This window comes from Glycine soja, chromosome 14, assembly GCF_004193775.1.
Source record: "Glycine soja cultivar W05 chromosome 14, ASM419377v2, whole genome shotgun sequence".
Classification (NCBI taxonomy): Eukaryota; Viridiplantae; Streptophyta; class Magnoliopsida; order Fabales; family Fabaceae; genus Glycine; species Glycine soja.
Window position 1 is genome coordinate 25,183,358 of NC_041015.1, and position 15,966 is coordinate 25,199,323.

The window sequence follows — 15,966 nt, forward strand, 5'->3', positions numbered from 1 at the left end:
TTAAAAATTTTATTAACATCATCATGTTTGTATGTTGTGTGTTGATGTATCACCCAAAGGAGAGCATCAATATACATTAATTGTTATCTGAATGAATCATATGTATGACATGTGTTTTATGTCTCAAAACACTTATGTGAATTTTATTATGAAGAGAAGTTTCATTATGAAGCTTGGGAAAGATCTAACAAACTCGGCTTAATGTTCATGAGAATGACTATTGTCGATAGTATTAAAACAACTCTCCATAAGACCGATAATGCTAAAGAGTTTATGAGATTAGTGGGAAAGCACTCTCAAATAGCTTATAAGTCTCTTGCTAGGACATTAATGAGTACATTAACCACCATGAAGTTTGATGGTTCATGTACTATGCATGAACATGTCATTGAGATGACAAACATAGTAATACTAAGACCATGAGAATGACTCTGAATGAGAACCTCCTTGATTAGTTTATTTTAAACTCATTACTATCTGAGTATGACTCGTTCCAAATGAGCTATAATATCATAAAAGATAAATGAAATGTGCATGAATTGCATAGTATGTTAGTTCAGGAAGAAAGGAGGCTTAAGAATCAATGAAGTCACTTAGTCCATTATGTAAGTCACCAAGGGAATCAAGTCGCTGAAATTTTTTTATGAACAAACATGATAAAGGCAAAGGACCATTAAAGATCAATGACGACTCTTTGCAAATCTAGTAAAAGGTATCAATGGGCAATAATTGTCAATTTTGTGGGAAATCTGAACACTTCCAAAAGGATTGTCGGAAGCGTATGTCTTGGTTCGAAAAGAAAGGTGAGCTTAATGCTCATGTATGTTTTGAATTAAACTTAACTGAAGTTCCTCATAATACATGATGGATTGATTATGGCTGTACGACTCGTGTTTTTAATACTATGCAGAAAATCCTTACAATCCAACCCATAAGTCCAAATGGGAAGTTAGTCTTCATAGGGAATAGAGTGAAAGCTCCAATAGAAGCAGTTGGGATTTATGGTTTAAAACTAAAAAACTAGCATTATTTAGATTTACTAAAAACTCTTTATGTACTTAGTTTATCTAAGAATTTAGTTTCATTATCTAAACTTGATGTTACTGGATACATTTTTAATTTTGGTAATTTGATGTTTCAGCTTATTTAAGCATAATCATCTCATTGATACCAGTGTTCTTTGTGATGGTTTGTATGTTGAAACTGTTTCTACTATACATCATAATGTTGACACTAAACGTAGTTTAGTGAATGAACGATCTGTTTTCTTGTGGTATAAATGTTTAGGTTACATTTATAGAGAAATAATGGAAATATTAATAAATAATAGAATTCTTCCAAATCTAAATTTTTTGGATCTAAATACTTGTGTGGATTTTATTAAGGGAAAATAAACAAAACATACAAAGAAATGAGCTACAAGAAGCACTCAACTTCTTGAGATTGTACATACTAATATTTGTGAACCTTTTGATGTTAATTCTTTCGAAAAGAAAATATATTTGTCACCTTTTACTATTCGTGTTACAATTGTGTCTACTTACTGCATGAGAAATCTCAAGCAGTGGATGCTTTAGAAATTTACTTGAATAAAGTAGAAAGGTAATTAGACAGAAAGGTGAAAGTTGTTAGATCTTATAGAGATGATGAGTATTACGGAAGATATGATGAAATTGGGCAACATCGAGGTCCATTTGCTAAATTCCTTCAGAAACGTGGCATTTGTGCGCAATACAGAATACCTAGTACACCACAACAAAATGGTGTATAAGAAAGACGTAATGGAACTTTAATGGATATGGTTAGAAGTGTGTTAAGCAATTCAACTTTACTCATATCTCTGTGGATGTATGCCTTGAAAACTGCCATGTATTTGTTAAATATGGTTCCCAGTAAGGCAATTCCAAAGACACCTTTTGAACTGTGGACGAATAAGGCACTTGGTATAAGGCACCTATATGTTTAGGGTTGCCAACCAGAAATAAGGATTTATAATCGACAAGAAAGAAAATTGGATGCAAAAACAATCAATGGATATTTCGTTGATTATCCTAAAAAGTCAAAGGGGTGTATGTTTTATTGTCCTAACCATAGTATGAGAATTGTTGAAACTAGAAATGAAAGGTTGGTGAAATTTGTGAAAGTATAGTTCCACGAGATGTAAAAATTAAAGAAGTTAGAATACAACTCTCTTTAGCTTGTATCTCTAGCAGTAAACTCATTTAGTTGTTGTTCCAAAAAATAATGAAGAGAAACAACACGATAATGAGTCCATGATACATAATGAACCTATAGTGGAATTGAAATTTCTGACAATTATAAATTGCTTCTGAGATTTGAAGTTGGGTCTCGGAATTGAATATGCAAAAAAGACATTAGCCACTTTGTTAAAGTGCAGCAAAGGCATCCGAAAGGTCCTCTTAAAAACCGATTCATAAGGGAATAATCAACTCAGCTATATAAGCATTTATCATGTTCATTAACCTCTCGATGTGGGACTCTCAACACGCCCCCTCGAGTCAGGACTTGTCACCTCAAAGCGAGGGCTAGCAGTACTATCCACCACTGTATTTGGTGATTTGTGTATCACTACTCTTTGTATGATAGTAAACCTAAAGGATTGTAAGAGTAGAAACTAAACCAAAAAATGTCAAACACCTATAAATAAATAGATACATAACAAAATGCCATATATTAATATAGAAAGGTATTTATTTCAGATTTTGGTTTCCAAAGGGACTATTGTTTGTACATGAAAAGGTCGCTTTTGTGGAAATCCTGAATAATTCCATGAACTGAACCTACCACAGCGCCCAGTGAAACAATAAAGCTCAGGCAACTTAAAAATTGGAGTCCACACCACCTCAATGATAGTTTCCTAATGCTTTTCTGAGCAATGTGCATTTGTATGGGAATAAAGACAACTAGAGGCCCAAACCCAATTGCTCCAAGAAGGGAAAGAACCTCACTAAAAAACGGCATTACCATCGCAAGAATTGTGGCCAATATTACAAAAATCGTCCTCCAAACTAATCTAAACAAGTTGAAACGGACCATTAAACCGCCCACAATGAATGGATATTCCTTGTTAATGAAATCTGAATTTGGCCAGGCGATGTTAGCACCTATTTCAACTATACGAAAGAATGGTTGACCCATCACCTGTAACAAAATATTGATTTCTCACACATATTAGACATCAATGCTCAAGTAGTCAACCATATATTAATATCACCATCAACTTCCAGACGGAAAGAAAACTTAAATTTTTTGTCCTTAAGCATATAGTTATTTCTAAGTTTAATCACTACAAGAAAAAGTTAGAGCAGATTTGGTTCCGTCTTTGTTTTCTCTTTCTTTTTTTTTCTTTTGCAAATTTGGTCTCCTGCTACTTTAATTGTGTATTATATTTAATATTCAACTGAAATACTAATGTGGGAGTACAATAGAGTCACACATCGGCATGAATATATTGACATGGTAGACCAAAATTGCACAATTAAAACAATGTAAGATCAAATTCCGTTAAGCAGTGACAAGATAAACAGATTATTGACATGTAACACAGTCTCATTATATCAGGTCATTATTTTGAATTATATATTCAGTCTTTACCATTGAATAGTAAGCACCCTTCAAAAAAAATATCCGTTACGCAGTGACATGATAAACAGATTATTGACAAGTAACACGGTCTCGTTATATCAAGTCATTATTCAAGAACAGAAATATAATGATACGGATTAAAAGCGTATATTTCAGTAAATTACAAATTAAATACAAAAATATTTTACAAGAACAAAATTAAAAATGAGTAACTTAATTATGTTTCAGTGAAAGAATGATCGAACCTGATATGCTCCAATCATGTGGATTACGATGAATCCGTTCCCCAGTGCAACCAACCAGAAGGGTTCGGTAAATCCAGTCAAGATGTTCCCAGGTGTGTTATCACCAAAAGCAGCATAGCCAAGGCCACTGCATAGCAAGAACAATATTGCCATTGCTGTGACCCCTAGCACGTTAGCCCTTTTCATTTGTTTATTTTCTGATGGATGGGACTTTAATGTGTCCTAAACAAAGCATGGAATAATCAGATGACACTAGAGATGCTTGCATCTCTTTATTTGCTAAGCTTTTATTAATGAAATATGATATATATATATATATACAACAATTCAAATAGAAATTTATATAATATTATTTTTTTATTTATCTTTCATCGTTATAACATATAATAAATAATGTACAAGAAAAAAATAGACACAAAAATTGCAGTATAAATTATTGTACAAATAACATTTTTCTTTATTAGTTTGCTAAATTAGTGGAAAATAAGTGAACTGTGTGTTACCATTATATCATAAATAACAGTAGCGTAAGTGCATGCAAGAGCTATGTTTCCCAATCCAGTGAAAACCCTCAGAAGTTTATCCTCTGCAGGTAGTTTGGTTCCGGTTATGCTGGTTGCTGCTCCTTTTCCTGTACATATATTGCCAAAATGGGGTTGTAAATACAAGTGTTTTTTTTATGTTACAAAACATCTTTCATGAAGAAAAAAAAATACTAACAATCCCTGCTAAGAAAAATTAACAATACTAACAATGAACATTTGCCTATAAAAAAAAAAAAAAACCAAAAACAACAAGTTTGATGTGATAACCAAAGTCTAAAAATTGACAATTTAGAAGGGATTCCTAGAATCATAACTGTCTATTTTATAATGACACTTGATCCATTTGAATTTTAGATTTATCCACAACTAGATTTTGGAGCTGGACCCCTTGCGCTGTTGCAAGATACGTAAGAGTAACAATGTTAAAATCAAAGCCGAATAATAAGTTGATTTTTCCTTCAGAAAAACAAAAGTTTGATTTTTGTAAAACTTGGTCATTTATTAAAGATTGAGTAGGCCATGGACCATAAATAGATAACTGGAGCTTTCCACCGAAAATACTCGAGCCAACTTCATTGTCACAATTTGTAGCTTGACCTATGAGAAACCACAACAATCCATAACCTTATCCTAAGCTTGTATTCTAAGTAATCTCTGGGGAAGAAAAAGCTAAGTACATTAATTCACCTCAGTATAATAAATTTACGTTTTTATTCTTAAAATATGATGACAACTTTTATATGTACTTTTATTATCATAAAAAATACGCGCGTTTCATTTTCATTTTTGTTATACATGTTTTTGAGCTTTTATATCAAATAATATTAACGTTTTTCTTTAATAAGTTATTCATTTTGCTTAACTTAATTAATATTTAGTTTTCTATGCCAAATGTTGAGTAATATATTTACGCAGCATTATTAAAAAAAAATATTTACACAGCATCAATAATATTTTATTAATTTAAAAATATTTTTTATATATTATAAATGTAAAACTTTTACATTAAGCTCGGGTATGAATTTTTAAAGCAATTATAAATTATAAACATTAATAAACTTATCGTACATACTTTTTCATATAACTGACCCGCATTTAATATCATCAATTGCATACATGTTTATCTTTAAAAAGTATATTATACGTGTCTCAATTAACTTTTTTATTTTCACAATTTTAATTTCAAATTACTTCATTTTTTTTATCTAAATACTTTTGTTAATAATTTCTTCAAAAATATTAATATATAATTTTTTTTAAAAGTTCTAATGTAGTTTATATTATTTTTTTCTTACTCAAAATCCAGGACATTTATAATTGAGAGTAAAAAAAACACCCTTAGTCACCGAGTCCCGTGTTCCAAAAAAAGAAAAAAGTCACTGTGTCCCGTGACTAGTTGATTCTTCAGGCCCAATTAATTGAGTCCGGGTTCTCTCAAGTACTAGTAGGGGTGGCAACAGTGGGCGGGGGATTTCGGATTTGAAATCCATCCCACGTTTTAAAAAATATATATATTTTTTCATATACTTTACAAAAATTATAGATTAAATTATTGATTACATTTCAATTCAATCATTATATATATAATTTAATAAAAAAAATAAAAAACAAACATATTTAAGAATTAAATTATAATTTTAATTAATAAATTTTTAATAATTAATATTATAATTATAATATTACTCAAACTAAAATATATTTTTCATCCTCGTAATTTCATCCTCGTAAATAAGAAAATGTTCAAAATTTATTTCTATAAAATTTCCAGTACGTTTTTCATCTCATAAACTTAAAATATATTATTTTTACATTAATTATACATATAATAAATGTAAGATATGATATTTTTTTACTGTCATGCATATAAACCATGTAAAAAAACCATACACATAAATTTAGATGTACTAACCGTATCAGGACAAAAAACATATTTTAATTTATTATTTATTTAACTATTAAAAGGATTATTCTATATTTTAATAATTATAAAAAAGAAAATATGAAATAATTACATAATTATATAAAATCTAGGCCAAAACGGGATTTTCCCGTCAAACTCACTCATGGCAGAGTCAGACAGGTACCTAGAGGGTTCTAAATAGCTCCGTTACGAGAGAGAAAGACTCAAAGGTTTGTGTGGCCACAAAATTCTTAAGTATTTATCTATCCTACCGGAGCTGCCCGGTCCCTGTAAGGAGTCAAATCCCATTGAATAGTATTGAGCACATATCTAAATATAACTAGACAGGAAAAACAAGTGCCTTCCATAAATATTTTATGGTTCCATAAATATATTTCAGTTGTTTTAGTTTATATCCAAATTTAAAAGTATCAATTAACTTTCAGAAAAGTAATTTTATTTACTAGTATCACATTTATATACTTCATCAATTCATAATTATACTTTAATTCTTTTAACAACAACATTTTAGTTAAAAAACATTATTAATATTGTTAAAAAATATTATTAATATTCTTAAAATATATACATTATCATGAACTATAAATAATCGGATAAACTAATTTCTAATCTACGAATTTGGTTGTCGTATTTTGTTTTCGAGATATTAATTTTCAGATTTCAAAAAATTCTCAATTTTGGTATAATTCTTCTCGCATACGTTTTTTGTTTAATTTAACGGATGACTAAATGATGAGTCAGTATTGTGAGGACGTGGAATTACCATTTAACAATTAAAAAAATAAAAGAAATAAACGCATGCACTGTTATGGGTTTTATTTAAGCAATAGCTCTTGTTTGTAAGGTGCCTCAAACTAGGCTCTTTATCAATATGCATACATCGGAGATTAGTTCTTATTTATGCTATATGGCTGCATAAATACTTTGTAAACTTCTGATTGTGGTGGGGTAGTATTCAGTTTAGAGGCTGTTTTCGGTTTATGTATTGCATTATTGCACCACTGGTGCCTTCATATTATCTATATACTATATTTTTGGTTGTCCCAAAAAATATTAAAACGGAGGGAGCAACAGACAGATACTTGATACTTCTATAAGTAAAATCTGGTAATTAATATTCAACTATTTCGATAATTTAATGAGGACAAAAAAGTACCTGAGAGGACGACCAAGAGACACAGCCCACTGCCAATGAATACATAACCAAAAGAGGTGATACAGGCAGCAGTTGAGAGCCATGTAAGCTCATGGAAGTTTGGAATTTGGGACAAGAAAAGTTGCAAGATCCCAAAACCGATCATGAAGGGATTATTCAAAAACTTGCAAGAAGCTGCATCTCCTGTTTTGTGGATGCAAATTGCTTTCCTTATTGCTCTGCCATATCACACTCACATCATAAAACATAAAAGAAGAAAAACTTATATAAAGATTTGCAAATAGTATCAGACCTAGAGAATAATTTACGCATGGGAAAAGTTAGACTTTGATCATCTCATTTGCATATTGTGATAAATACAAAAAAATTTCTTTAGTAGTAATTATTTTACGTACACCAAGCTTGTGGAGGAAGTTATTGTGTACCCCACTGTGATCCCAGCGAGCTTGGTATATTGAACCAATCCACAAAACACATGCATTGTTCCACCTATTACCAAAGTAATATGGAATTAATAAATTGAAATAAGCCAGGAACAAAAGCAAATGTCTAACTTTGGTGGTATGATTCCAATTCCATTAAATATTTCAGAAGATAAAGTATAAAGCTATATTATTGATTAAAAAAATAAGTAAATTTTAACAATTTCTTAATTTCTTATACATGTACATGTATTTCATCATAAATTCATTTTTCAATCAATAGGTGTAATTTACACTAATAAGTTCTAACTCAGCTGGTTGAGCAATGTGCGAGTTATTGAACACTCCTTGATACTTGAGCTTGAATCCTATGGATCAACTAAGGTATAATTTACAATCTTTTCACTAAAGTGCAACTCTTAAAATTCATAACTTCGCAGAGTTGCCATGTATCTGTGTCGTTTTACTATTTTAGGGCATATTAATTAGCTGTCAACTATTTATTGATGTTTAATTCTCACTAACAGTTATGTATCTGGCAACTAATCAGTAGCAATACTTGGGGGAAAAAATCAGGTACTGAAATAATCAAATTATGAAAGTGTAGAATACCTAAGTAAGCCTTGACAGCCTGCATATAAGTATAATTTCTCTTGCCAGTGACAGGGTCTGGATATCTGTAACAATCAGCTACAAGATTGTAAGTGAAAATGGAGACAGCTGAAAAGGTAATGATACTGGCTATGCCAGCTAACCATCCTAGTTGTGCCATAACCCATGCCAAAGACAGCACCCCTGCCCCTACAACCACTGTTATAATGTGTATGCTAGCAGTCCACACATTCCCTGGAAACAAAACACAAACATGTTCTATTTAGCTTCATTCTGGATTGGAAAATCAGCAATTTATATTGTGTGTACATGCATAACAAATCATGAATGTATTAGAATATTAACTGTTGATTTTCTCATTAAGGACAGAAATTACTTACTTTACCTAAAGTGAGTTAAGAGAAGTCAAATCTGCACAAGATACTCAGTTTTTACTTTTTCAGCTTTGGTCTTTCCTTGTTTCTCTGTTTGGTACATGGTCTTTCTTGATATAAATGTAATTTACATTCTTGAAAGTGATAACTTGTTTTAATTTTTGAAAGCTTATGTGATGTCTATAAAATCATAAAAATTGATCTACCAAAGCATCAACTGGTTGATAAATTTACTCTCACTAAATTATCAACTTATGAACAATTTCATTCTTCCAAAAAATTAATTTATTAACCACTAGAATCAAGTTATTCAGAGATCCATGTCGCTTTAACCACTGATATAGAGAGCAAATCCAAAGATAAAGTTTTCAAGAATGAAAGAATACAATACAAAATATTACTTCTAAAGATGAAAATGAATATTAATTCAAAAGAATTGCAGATAAAGAAAAAGGCTAATGTTATCTTAACCAGTAACCAGTCAAGGTAAAAAGTAAACATAAGCTGTATTTAAATTCTAAAATTAAATTACATAATAAAAAATGCTTCATAGTTAATTAGAATACTGGAAATAAAAATGAATATCGCAATTAATATCCTTTAGCATTTTCCAACTAAAATATGAACATAACGCTGGCTGTCTTTTCAACAAAATAACAATTTTTCCAACTTTAATTTTCAAAAATTGAGACCCTAAATAGATTTCATATTGATGAGGTAGATGAATGAGAAAATCAGGAACTGCAACAACCATGTCGGTGCAAATAGGAATTTAGCATGCAGTCCCAGCTTAAACCTATTTCATAACTTTTCAAATTTTTAATCATACTAAAAGAAAGAGATATTTATAACCCAGAAGAGCTGGTCATGGAAAATTTGAAGAAAAGAATATTAAAAGTGAAAAAATTAAGAAAGAAAACGAACCGGTTCTTCTGATTCTGCCATCATCGTCGAGTTCCAGTTCGATAAGGGGCTTGGTGTTGTCCATTGAGATCCCCTTTTCCGTTCGTTCCGTCAAGACTCAAGCATCAACACTCCCAGAACTAAGGACCATTTGACTTCACCTCTTTCTTTGGTGTTTGGTGGAAATGAAATGACGCCTTCTCTATATTCGGCCAAATGAATCAGATAAGAATTAATAGAGAAGGAAAAAGACAGAGAAGGGATAGAAGACAAACCAACCCTTCTTTATTTTATTTTAGAGGAACAAATCAACCCTTCTTCTTTACACATTCGAAAATTATGATTATTGATTAATGTCTTACAGATACTTTTCTATTACCTTAACACTTAAATAAGTTTTTTTCCCTTTAGTTAGGGCTTTTTCATTTTTAGTTCTTCTGATTTCTTATTTATTTCATTTTTGTTAAATAAGTTAGTATTTTTTTTTCAATTTTAGTTATTATGGGTATTTTTAATTCATTTTTACTCTTTATAAGTTTTCATTGTCTTATTTTAGTCTCATTATAACTTTTTTTCATTTATATCTCTCACAAGTTCGGGCATATAAAATAAAAATATATCGGAATTGAAAATAAGCAAAATATTTTTTGTGGATCAAAATTAAACAAAAAACATAAATTTACAAGAACTAAAATAAATAAATAAATTTATAGGAATTAAAATTTAAAAAATATAAATTTATGAGACCAAAAATATATTTAAGTCTTATGCTTACTAAAAATAATTTTGATTAAATTAAAAAATAAAATAAATAAATAATGAAAAACAATGATTTTATCCATTCCAATTTTTTGAAGTGTTAAAACCGATTCTTGGTCAGTCTTACAAGGTTCTATATTCTTTTAAAGAAAACGGAACAAATAAAATATGGATGGGAGAAATGACTCACTAAAAATGATTAAGGTAAAAATCACTAAAACTATAAATATACCGCACCAATATTACAATGAGAAAAAAAAAAATAGATCAAGATATAATTTATTTAATAGTTTAATAAGATATTTTGTTCATTCTTACTTCATGTAAGTTTTTTTTTCAATTTTCATTCTTGTAAGCATCAACTTATGAAAACTATAAATGAAAAAAATTAAAATCTTACATGAACCAAAATTAAAAAAAAATATAAACTTAGAGAACTAAAAATGAGAAACATATCTTATAGAAACTAAAATTCAAAAAACATCAATTTATAGAAACTAAAATTATAAAAATATACATACAGGACCCAATAAACTTACAGTAAAAATTAAACTTGTTAACTTCAAAATGGCTCCTTTATTATTTTTTCTTGTTGGTTGCTAGCATCAAATTAAAAGAGTGAAACCAATGGAAGTTTAGTCTAACAATAGAAGTAGTCTCTCCAACGTGGTGAATTGAGGTTTGAATTTTTATTAGAAGAGATGTTCATATTTAGTGTGCCATCATGTTTGCAACCGAATTACTTTTGAAGGAGAAGACTCATCGGAAACAAAAAAAAATAAAATTAAAAGATTGATATTTTTTCACAAATTGTTAATATATATACATATATATGTTATATAGTCAAATTATTATATATTAAAACATATATTATTACAATAATTATATTTTAATTATAATAATAATTGTATTAACATAATTGATATAAGTTTTATTAATATTTAAAAGGGCATTGTACAAAATTGGACTTTTTTTTTACTTATACTATCTATTATCCACCACCAAATAATACACAAAACATAAAGTTGTTCTGTAATTCAAAGTTTGTGTTATTTGTGTTTGTTCTCTCTTTCGCTGTATATCAAATGTATCCTTAATTATTTTTTTAAGAATTAAATTGTTACTTATTTTATCATGCTTTATTATTAATATTATTATTGTTGTTCACAAGATATTTGAATCAACGTGTCAGCTTTGCGCCAGTAGATCCTTTAATATGAACCAATCATCATTCACGTGGGGAATATTGGTCATGGTTTGGGTGCTTGTTGCAAGTTGTTCAAAATTATGTATTTTTTTAGTATGTAAAAGAGTATATAGATTGTGCACGCATTTCTAAGAAAATTATTTGATTCTCACGTCACAGAGAAATTAATTTGATACATTTTAGTCGGTACAAAATGTGGATATAGTTTTAATATTTTAATTAAATTTAACTTTTAATAATTGAAATCAAGTTTTCCTATTAATTTTTTTCTTAAATTAATTGATATTTAAAAACAGATTTAAAATAAGAATATTCAAGATGATATATTTACATTTATATCTTTTTATATAAAAAGGAAGTAGTTGTAAAAATATATTTGCAGAAGTGAGATTCAAAATAATTAAGACTATTCATCTTCTTTTAAATCTAAAATCACAAAGTGAGCACGGAAAATAAATTTTTCAACTCTAACTAGCAAGTTCTCCACTATCCTTTTTGGATAAGTAAGAGTCTTGCTTGCAAGCAAAGAGAGATGATAGTAGGTTGGGATTCTTGTAACCCATACCACTATCCTTTTTGGATAAGTAAGAGTCTTGCTTGCAAGCAAAGAGAGATGATAGTAGGTTGGGATTCTTGTAACCCCAACTTCATATAAACAGACTAAGACATCATATTAATGTTGACCCAGATCACATAAGGCTCTATCAAATTGTAAGTTACCAATAGTACAAGGCACTTAAAAACCCTCTAGATTTGTGAGCTTAAGAGGCAGTCTCTTTAAAACCACTACAAAACACTACTCATTTGAGGTTAATTATTGCAAAGTTTGCCAACTTTCCTTTAAATAATTAGCATACTTTGGCATTTGAACATTTACCTCAACAAAAGGGATATTAATGTGCAATTTTTTTAGCATCGCTACAAATCTAGCAAAATACCCATCCTCACTCTTGTCTTTCACTCTTTGGGAAAAAGGAAATATTTACCTAAGGAGGTGTTAGTACCTCTTTTTCTAGTGGAGGAGTGACTTTCTCCTTCTTCTTAAACTATGTCATAAGTTGTCCACTCCCAGAACTCACAACATTTACTTCCTTCTTCTTAGGATTAGCTTTAGTTTTAATTTTGAAGTAAGCGGGCCAAGAGCTCTTTAAGATAGATGGGCTTGCATGTTGGAGAAATGAGTCTCCATAGACCTTATGCATTCATCATTTGAGGCCATATATTTCATCATGGTTTCTTCCAGTAATGGTCATATCTATCTTCCTTCCTTGGCCTCTAATTCTTCATATGCGGAGGCTTATCCAAATTCTGATTATGCTCTTGCATGGGAACTTGGCTACAAGTGTTAGAGTAGGGATCATATCTTATACTCTACCCACCAACATATTTTACTTCCCCCTTGGCTTGAGCAGTGGCTTACTCACGTGGCATTTTTCTCCTTTGTGAGCTTCCCCACATTTACTACAAATATGGGGTGGAAGCCTGGTAGATAAAATTTGTGTTAGTGTCCTCGTCATGGTCTCCATTTTCTTAGACATCATTTTTCCAACCAAATATACTCATGGGTAACTTGTGGTTAAATGACAGTGTTAACCAACCTCAAGAATTTCTTCAAATGCTTCATGGGATCCTTGTGGGCAGCTTCATTAAATCAGTTGTGATCTGCAGGAAGCCATGTTTAAACTCAAAGTCATCCCCTGATGTAACGACCCACCTCGTTACTACGATATCACTAACTCTAAAATGTGACATTTCAATTTTAAGTGAAAGTTCCATTAATTTGATTATGAAAATGAGAGTAAATTTTTTGCGATATACATTCACCAAATGATACACAAATACGTGAATAATTACACACACACACATATAGATTAAACAATTATACATCATTCACATGTCAGAACATCATTCATATTTCAAAACATAATTCAATTTTTACATGTATCTAAACCAAGGATTTACATTAACCACAATAATTCTTGATGTCACAAGCAATCACATTCCACACACACACACACACACACACACACACATACACATAAATTCATGCTTGTGATGCACATTTCTCAGGGTCTTCAAACAACACAAATCTCATATAATAACAATTCATAATACCACCAAATTATATTTTAGGGAAAATTCTAAATTAAAGAGAAGAATGGTATACAAAACGAACTCTTATGCCCATTTAAAAATTAATAAAGAAGTAAATAGAAGAACAAATGTAAAATTTAGGGCAAAGTCTCCTCTATAATTAAGACTTTTCCCAAAAATTCCAATTATTACAACGACAACATCATTCACAATTTCATTCATCAATAACAATATATATCACATCACATTAGTTAAAAACACAATTTTTCTTGGAAACCAACATGCACAGGAACAGACATAAATCCCCATAATTGGGTTTCTTGACCCTAACTATGGTATCAAAAGTTGTAAACAAACATAAACTCCCCTCACCTATCTATATTCTCTTGTTAGTTTCTCACGACGTTGTTTTAAGATCTCTTAGGTTTGCGTCCATTCGTCCAAACGAATAGCTCTATATAGCAAATCGAAGACAATTTAGTATAGATTTCAAAGACAAGACTAACATTAATATTCAAGGTTAGATACACATTCAATTTGAAAAGGGGATAAAGAGGTGTTTTGAGGTCCACATCAAAGAGATATCATTTTGAAATTCTGATTACACCAATGTGATTGGGGTTCGACAAAGGTCACAAAAACGAAATCTATTTTATAAAAAGGAAACTTTCACGACATCTCTTTTTCAAGGTTTTTTCAAAGGAAGTGTAAAAACATCCAATAACAGTACTGAGTCACAAGATATGCAAAGATAGACTCAAACTAACTAGGAAAAGGTTTAGAAATCATGGTTACCTCGAAGAAACCATAAAGGGAGGGTCGAGAGTTATGTTCTCTACTGAATCCTCGAGTTGGTTTTAGAGGATTTCGCTCTGATTAAAGTGTTCCTCTATGTGCGGTGGTCCGATGACAAGCAATGACAACTCTTGACGATTACTGGTGGTCGTGGGTGGTGGAGGAGGAGGTTTGGGGTGTTGGGTGAGGGTTTGGCATAGAAGAGGAGAGAAAAACACAAGTTTTTACATTGTTGGGCATATTTTAACCTGCAAGACTTGTCCTGGCAAAATTTTGCTCGCCTAGGCAAGCTAGCCCAACTCAGACTTGCTTGGGTGAGTTCTAGACAAATCCTTGCTTTATCATATTTTGTTGCTTTTGTACAAAGGTCATATCTCAAGCTTTAGATGTTATTTCACAAATCCCAACTGTGAAAACATGAAAACGTGGGTTGCGGGCTTACAATCCAAATTTGAAGGTGATCCAATGGTTAACGAATCTGAGATCATGGTTTTACCGAAACAGGTTTTGGGCCAATCTCAAAATCACACAATTTCAACACAGAACAATCAAACTCCACATAACCTAACATTCACACCAAGTAGTTGCACTATGATAATTCACACAACACTTCAACTAATCCAAATTAATCAAGTATTTATATATTACAAGAAATACATCAAACATTTATTTTCAGTTATCAAAATTTCAGGGCGCAACCTGAGGTAGGGATGCTAGTATTATGTTGTTGGTTTCTCCCACCTAGGGGGTGAGATAATCTATAAGTGTTTGCAAGAGATTATTCCTAACAACTTTAGCAATTGTTATTCTCTTTCTCAATTCTACATGAATCCTATGAAGAAGTCTATTTATTTTAGGTTTGTGCAACATTGATGGTTGTTGGTACTTGTTTTGCATGCCCTGTTAAAGCAAGCAAAAAGGGATCAGGTGTAATGGGTAGGGGAAAACTATTAAAACAAAATGAAATCTAAATAACAAATTAAAAAAAGGAAAACAAATATGAACAAGATTGTCAGGTTCTCACAAAACAAATTAAGGAACTACACAACTAGTTCCCGACAACAACGCCAGAAGCTTGATGCATAAAATATTATAAGCACAAGGGCATATCTACTCTATGCAATAGTTACAGTGGACCTATGTCCGGATATCAAACTCAAAGGACCAATCACATTCTCAAAAAATCAATTATGTTATGCACAAGACAATTAAATTTTTATCCAATAGAAAATGGTTTGTGATCAATTATCTTTTAACAGAAATAATAATTAAAGGAGAAGAGTTGGTGAGAAAATAATTACTATGAAAAGCCCAAGATTGTGAATTC

At 30.7% G+C, this 15,966-nt stretch overlaps 1 protein-coding gene across 1 annotated transcript; it reads right to left on the bottom strand.

Annotated features, from left to right (window-relative positions):
* Positions 1-2,671: 2,671 nt before the first annotated feature.
* Positions 2,672-10,026, bottom strand: LOC114385072 (amino acid permease 8-like). Its single transcript, XM_028345033.1, has 7 exons — positions 9,806-10,026; positions 8,508-8,741; positions 7,869-7,962; positions 7,474-7,691; positions 4,355-4,482; positions 3,852-4,073; positions 2,672-3,162 (listed from the first exon to the last, which is right to left on the bottom strand). The coding sequence occupies exons 1-7, from the start codon at positions 9,867-9,869 to the stop codon at positions 2,740-2,742; spliced, it is 1,383 nt and encodes a 460-aa protein (XP_028200834.1). The 5' UTR covers positions 9,870-10,026; the 3' UTR covers positions 2,672-2,739.
* Between the last annotated feature and the right edge of the window lie 5,940 nt (positions 10,027-15,966).

What these genes read in the sequence shown, in the direction of transcription:
- LOC114385072 (XM_028345033.1), bottom strand. Translation starts at nt 9,869, where the DNA reads ATGGACAACACCAAGCCCCTTATCGAACTGGAACTCGACGATGATGGC. An exon ending in TGGCAGAATCAGAAGAACCG is followed by an intron (nt 8,742 to 9,805) that starts GTTCGTTTTCTT and finishes TTTTGTTTCCAG; the next exon opens with GGAATGTGTGGACTGCTAGC. An exon ending in TCTCTTGGTCGTCCTCTCAG is followed by an intron (nt 4,483 to 7,473) that starts GTACTTTTTTGT and finishes ATATATGTACAG; the next exon opens with GAAAAGGAGCAGCAACCAGC.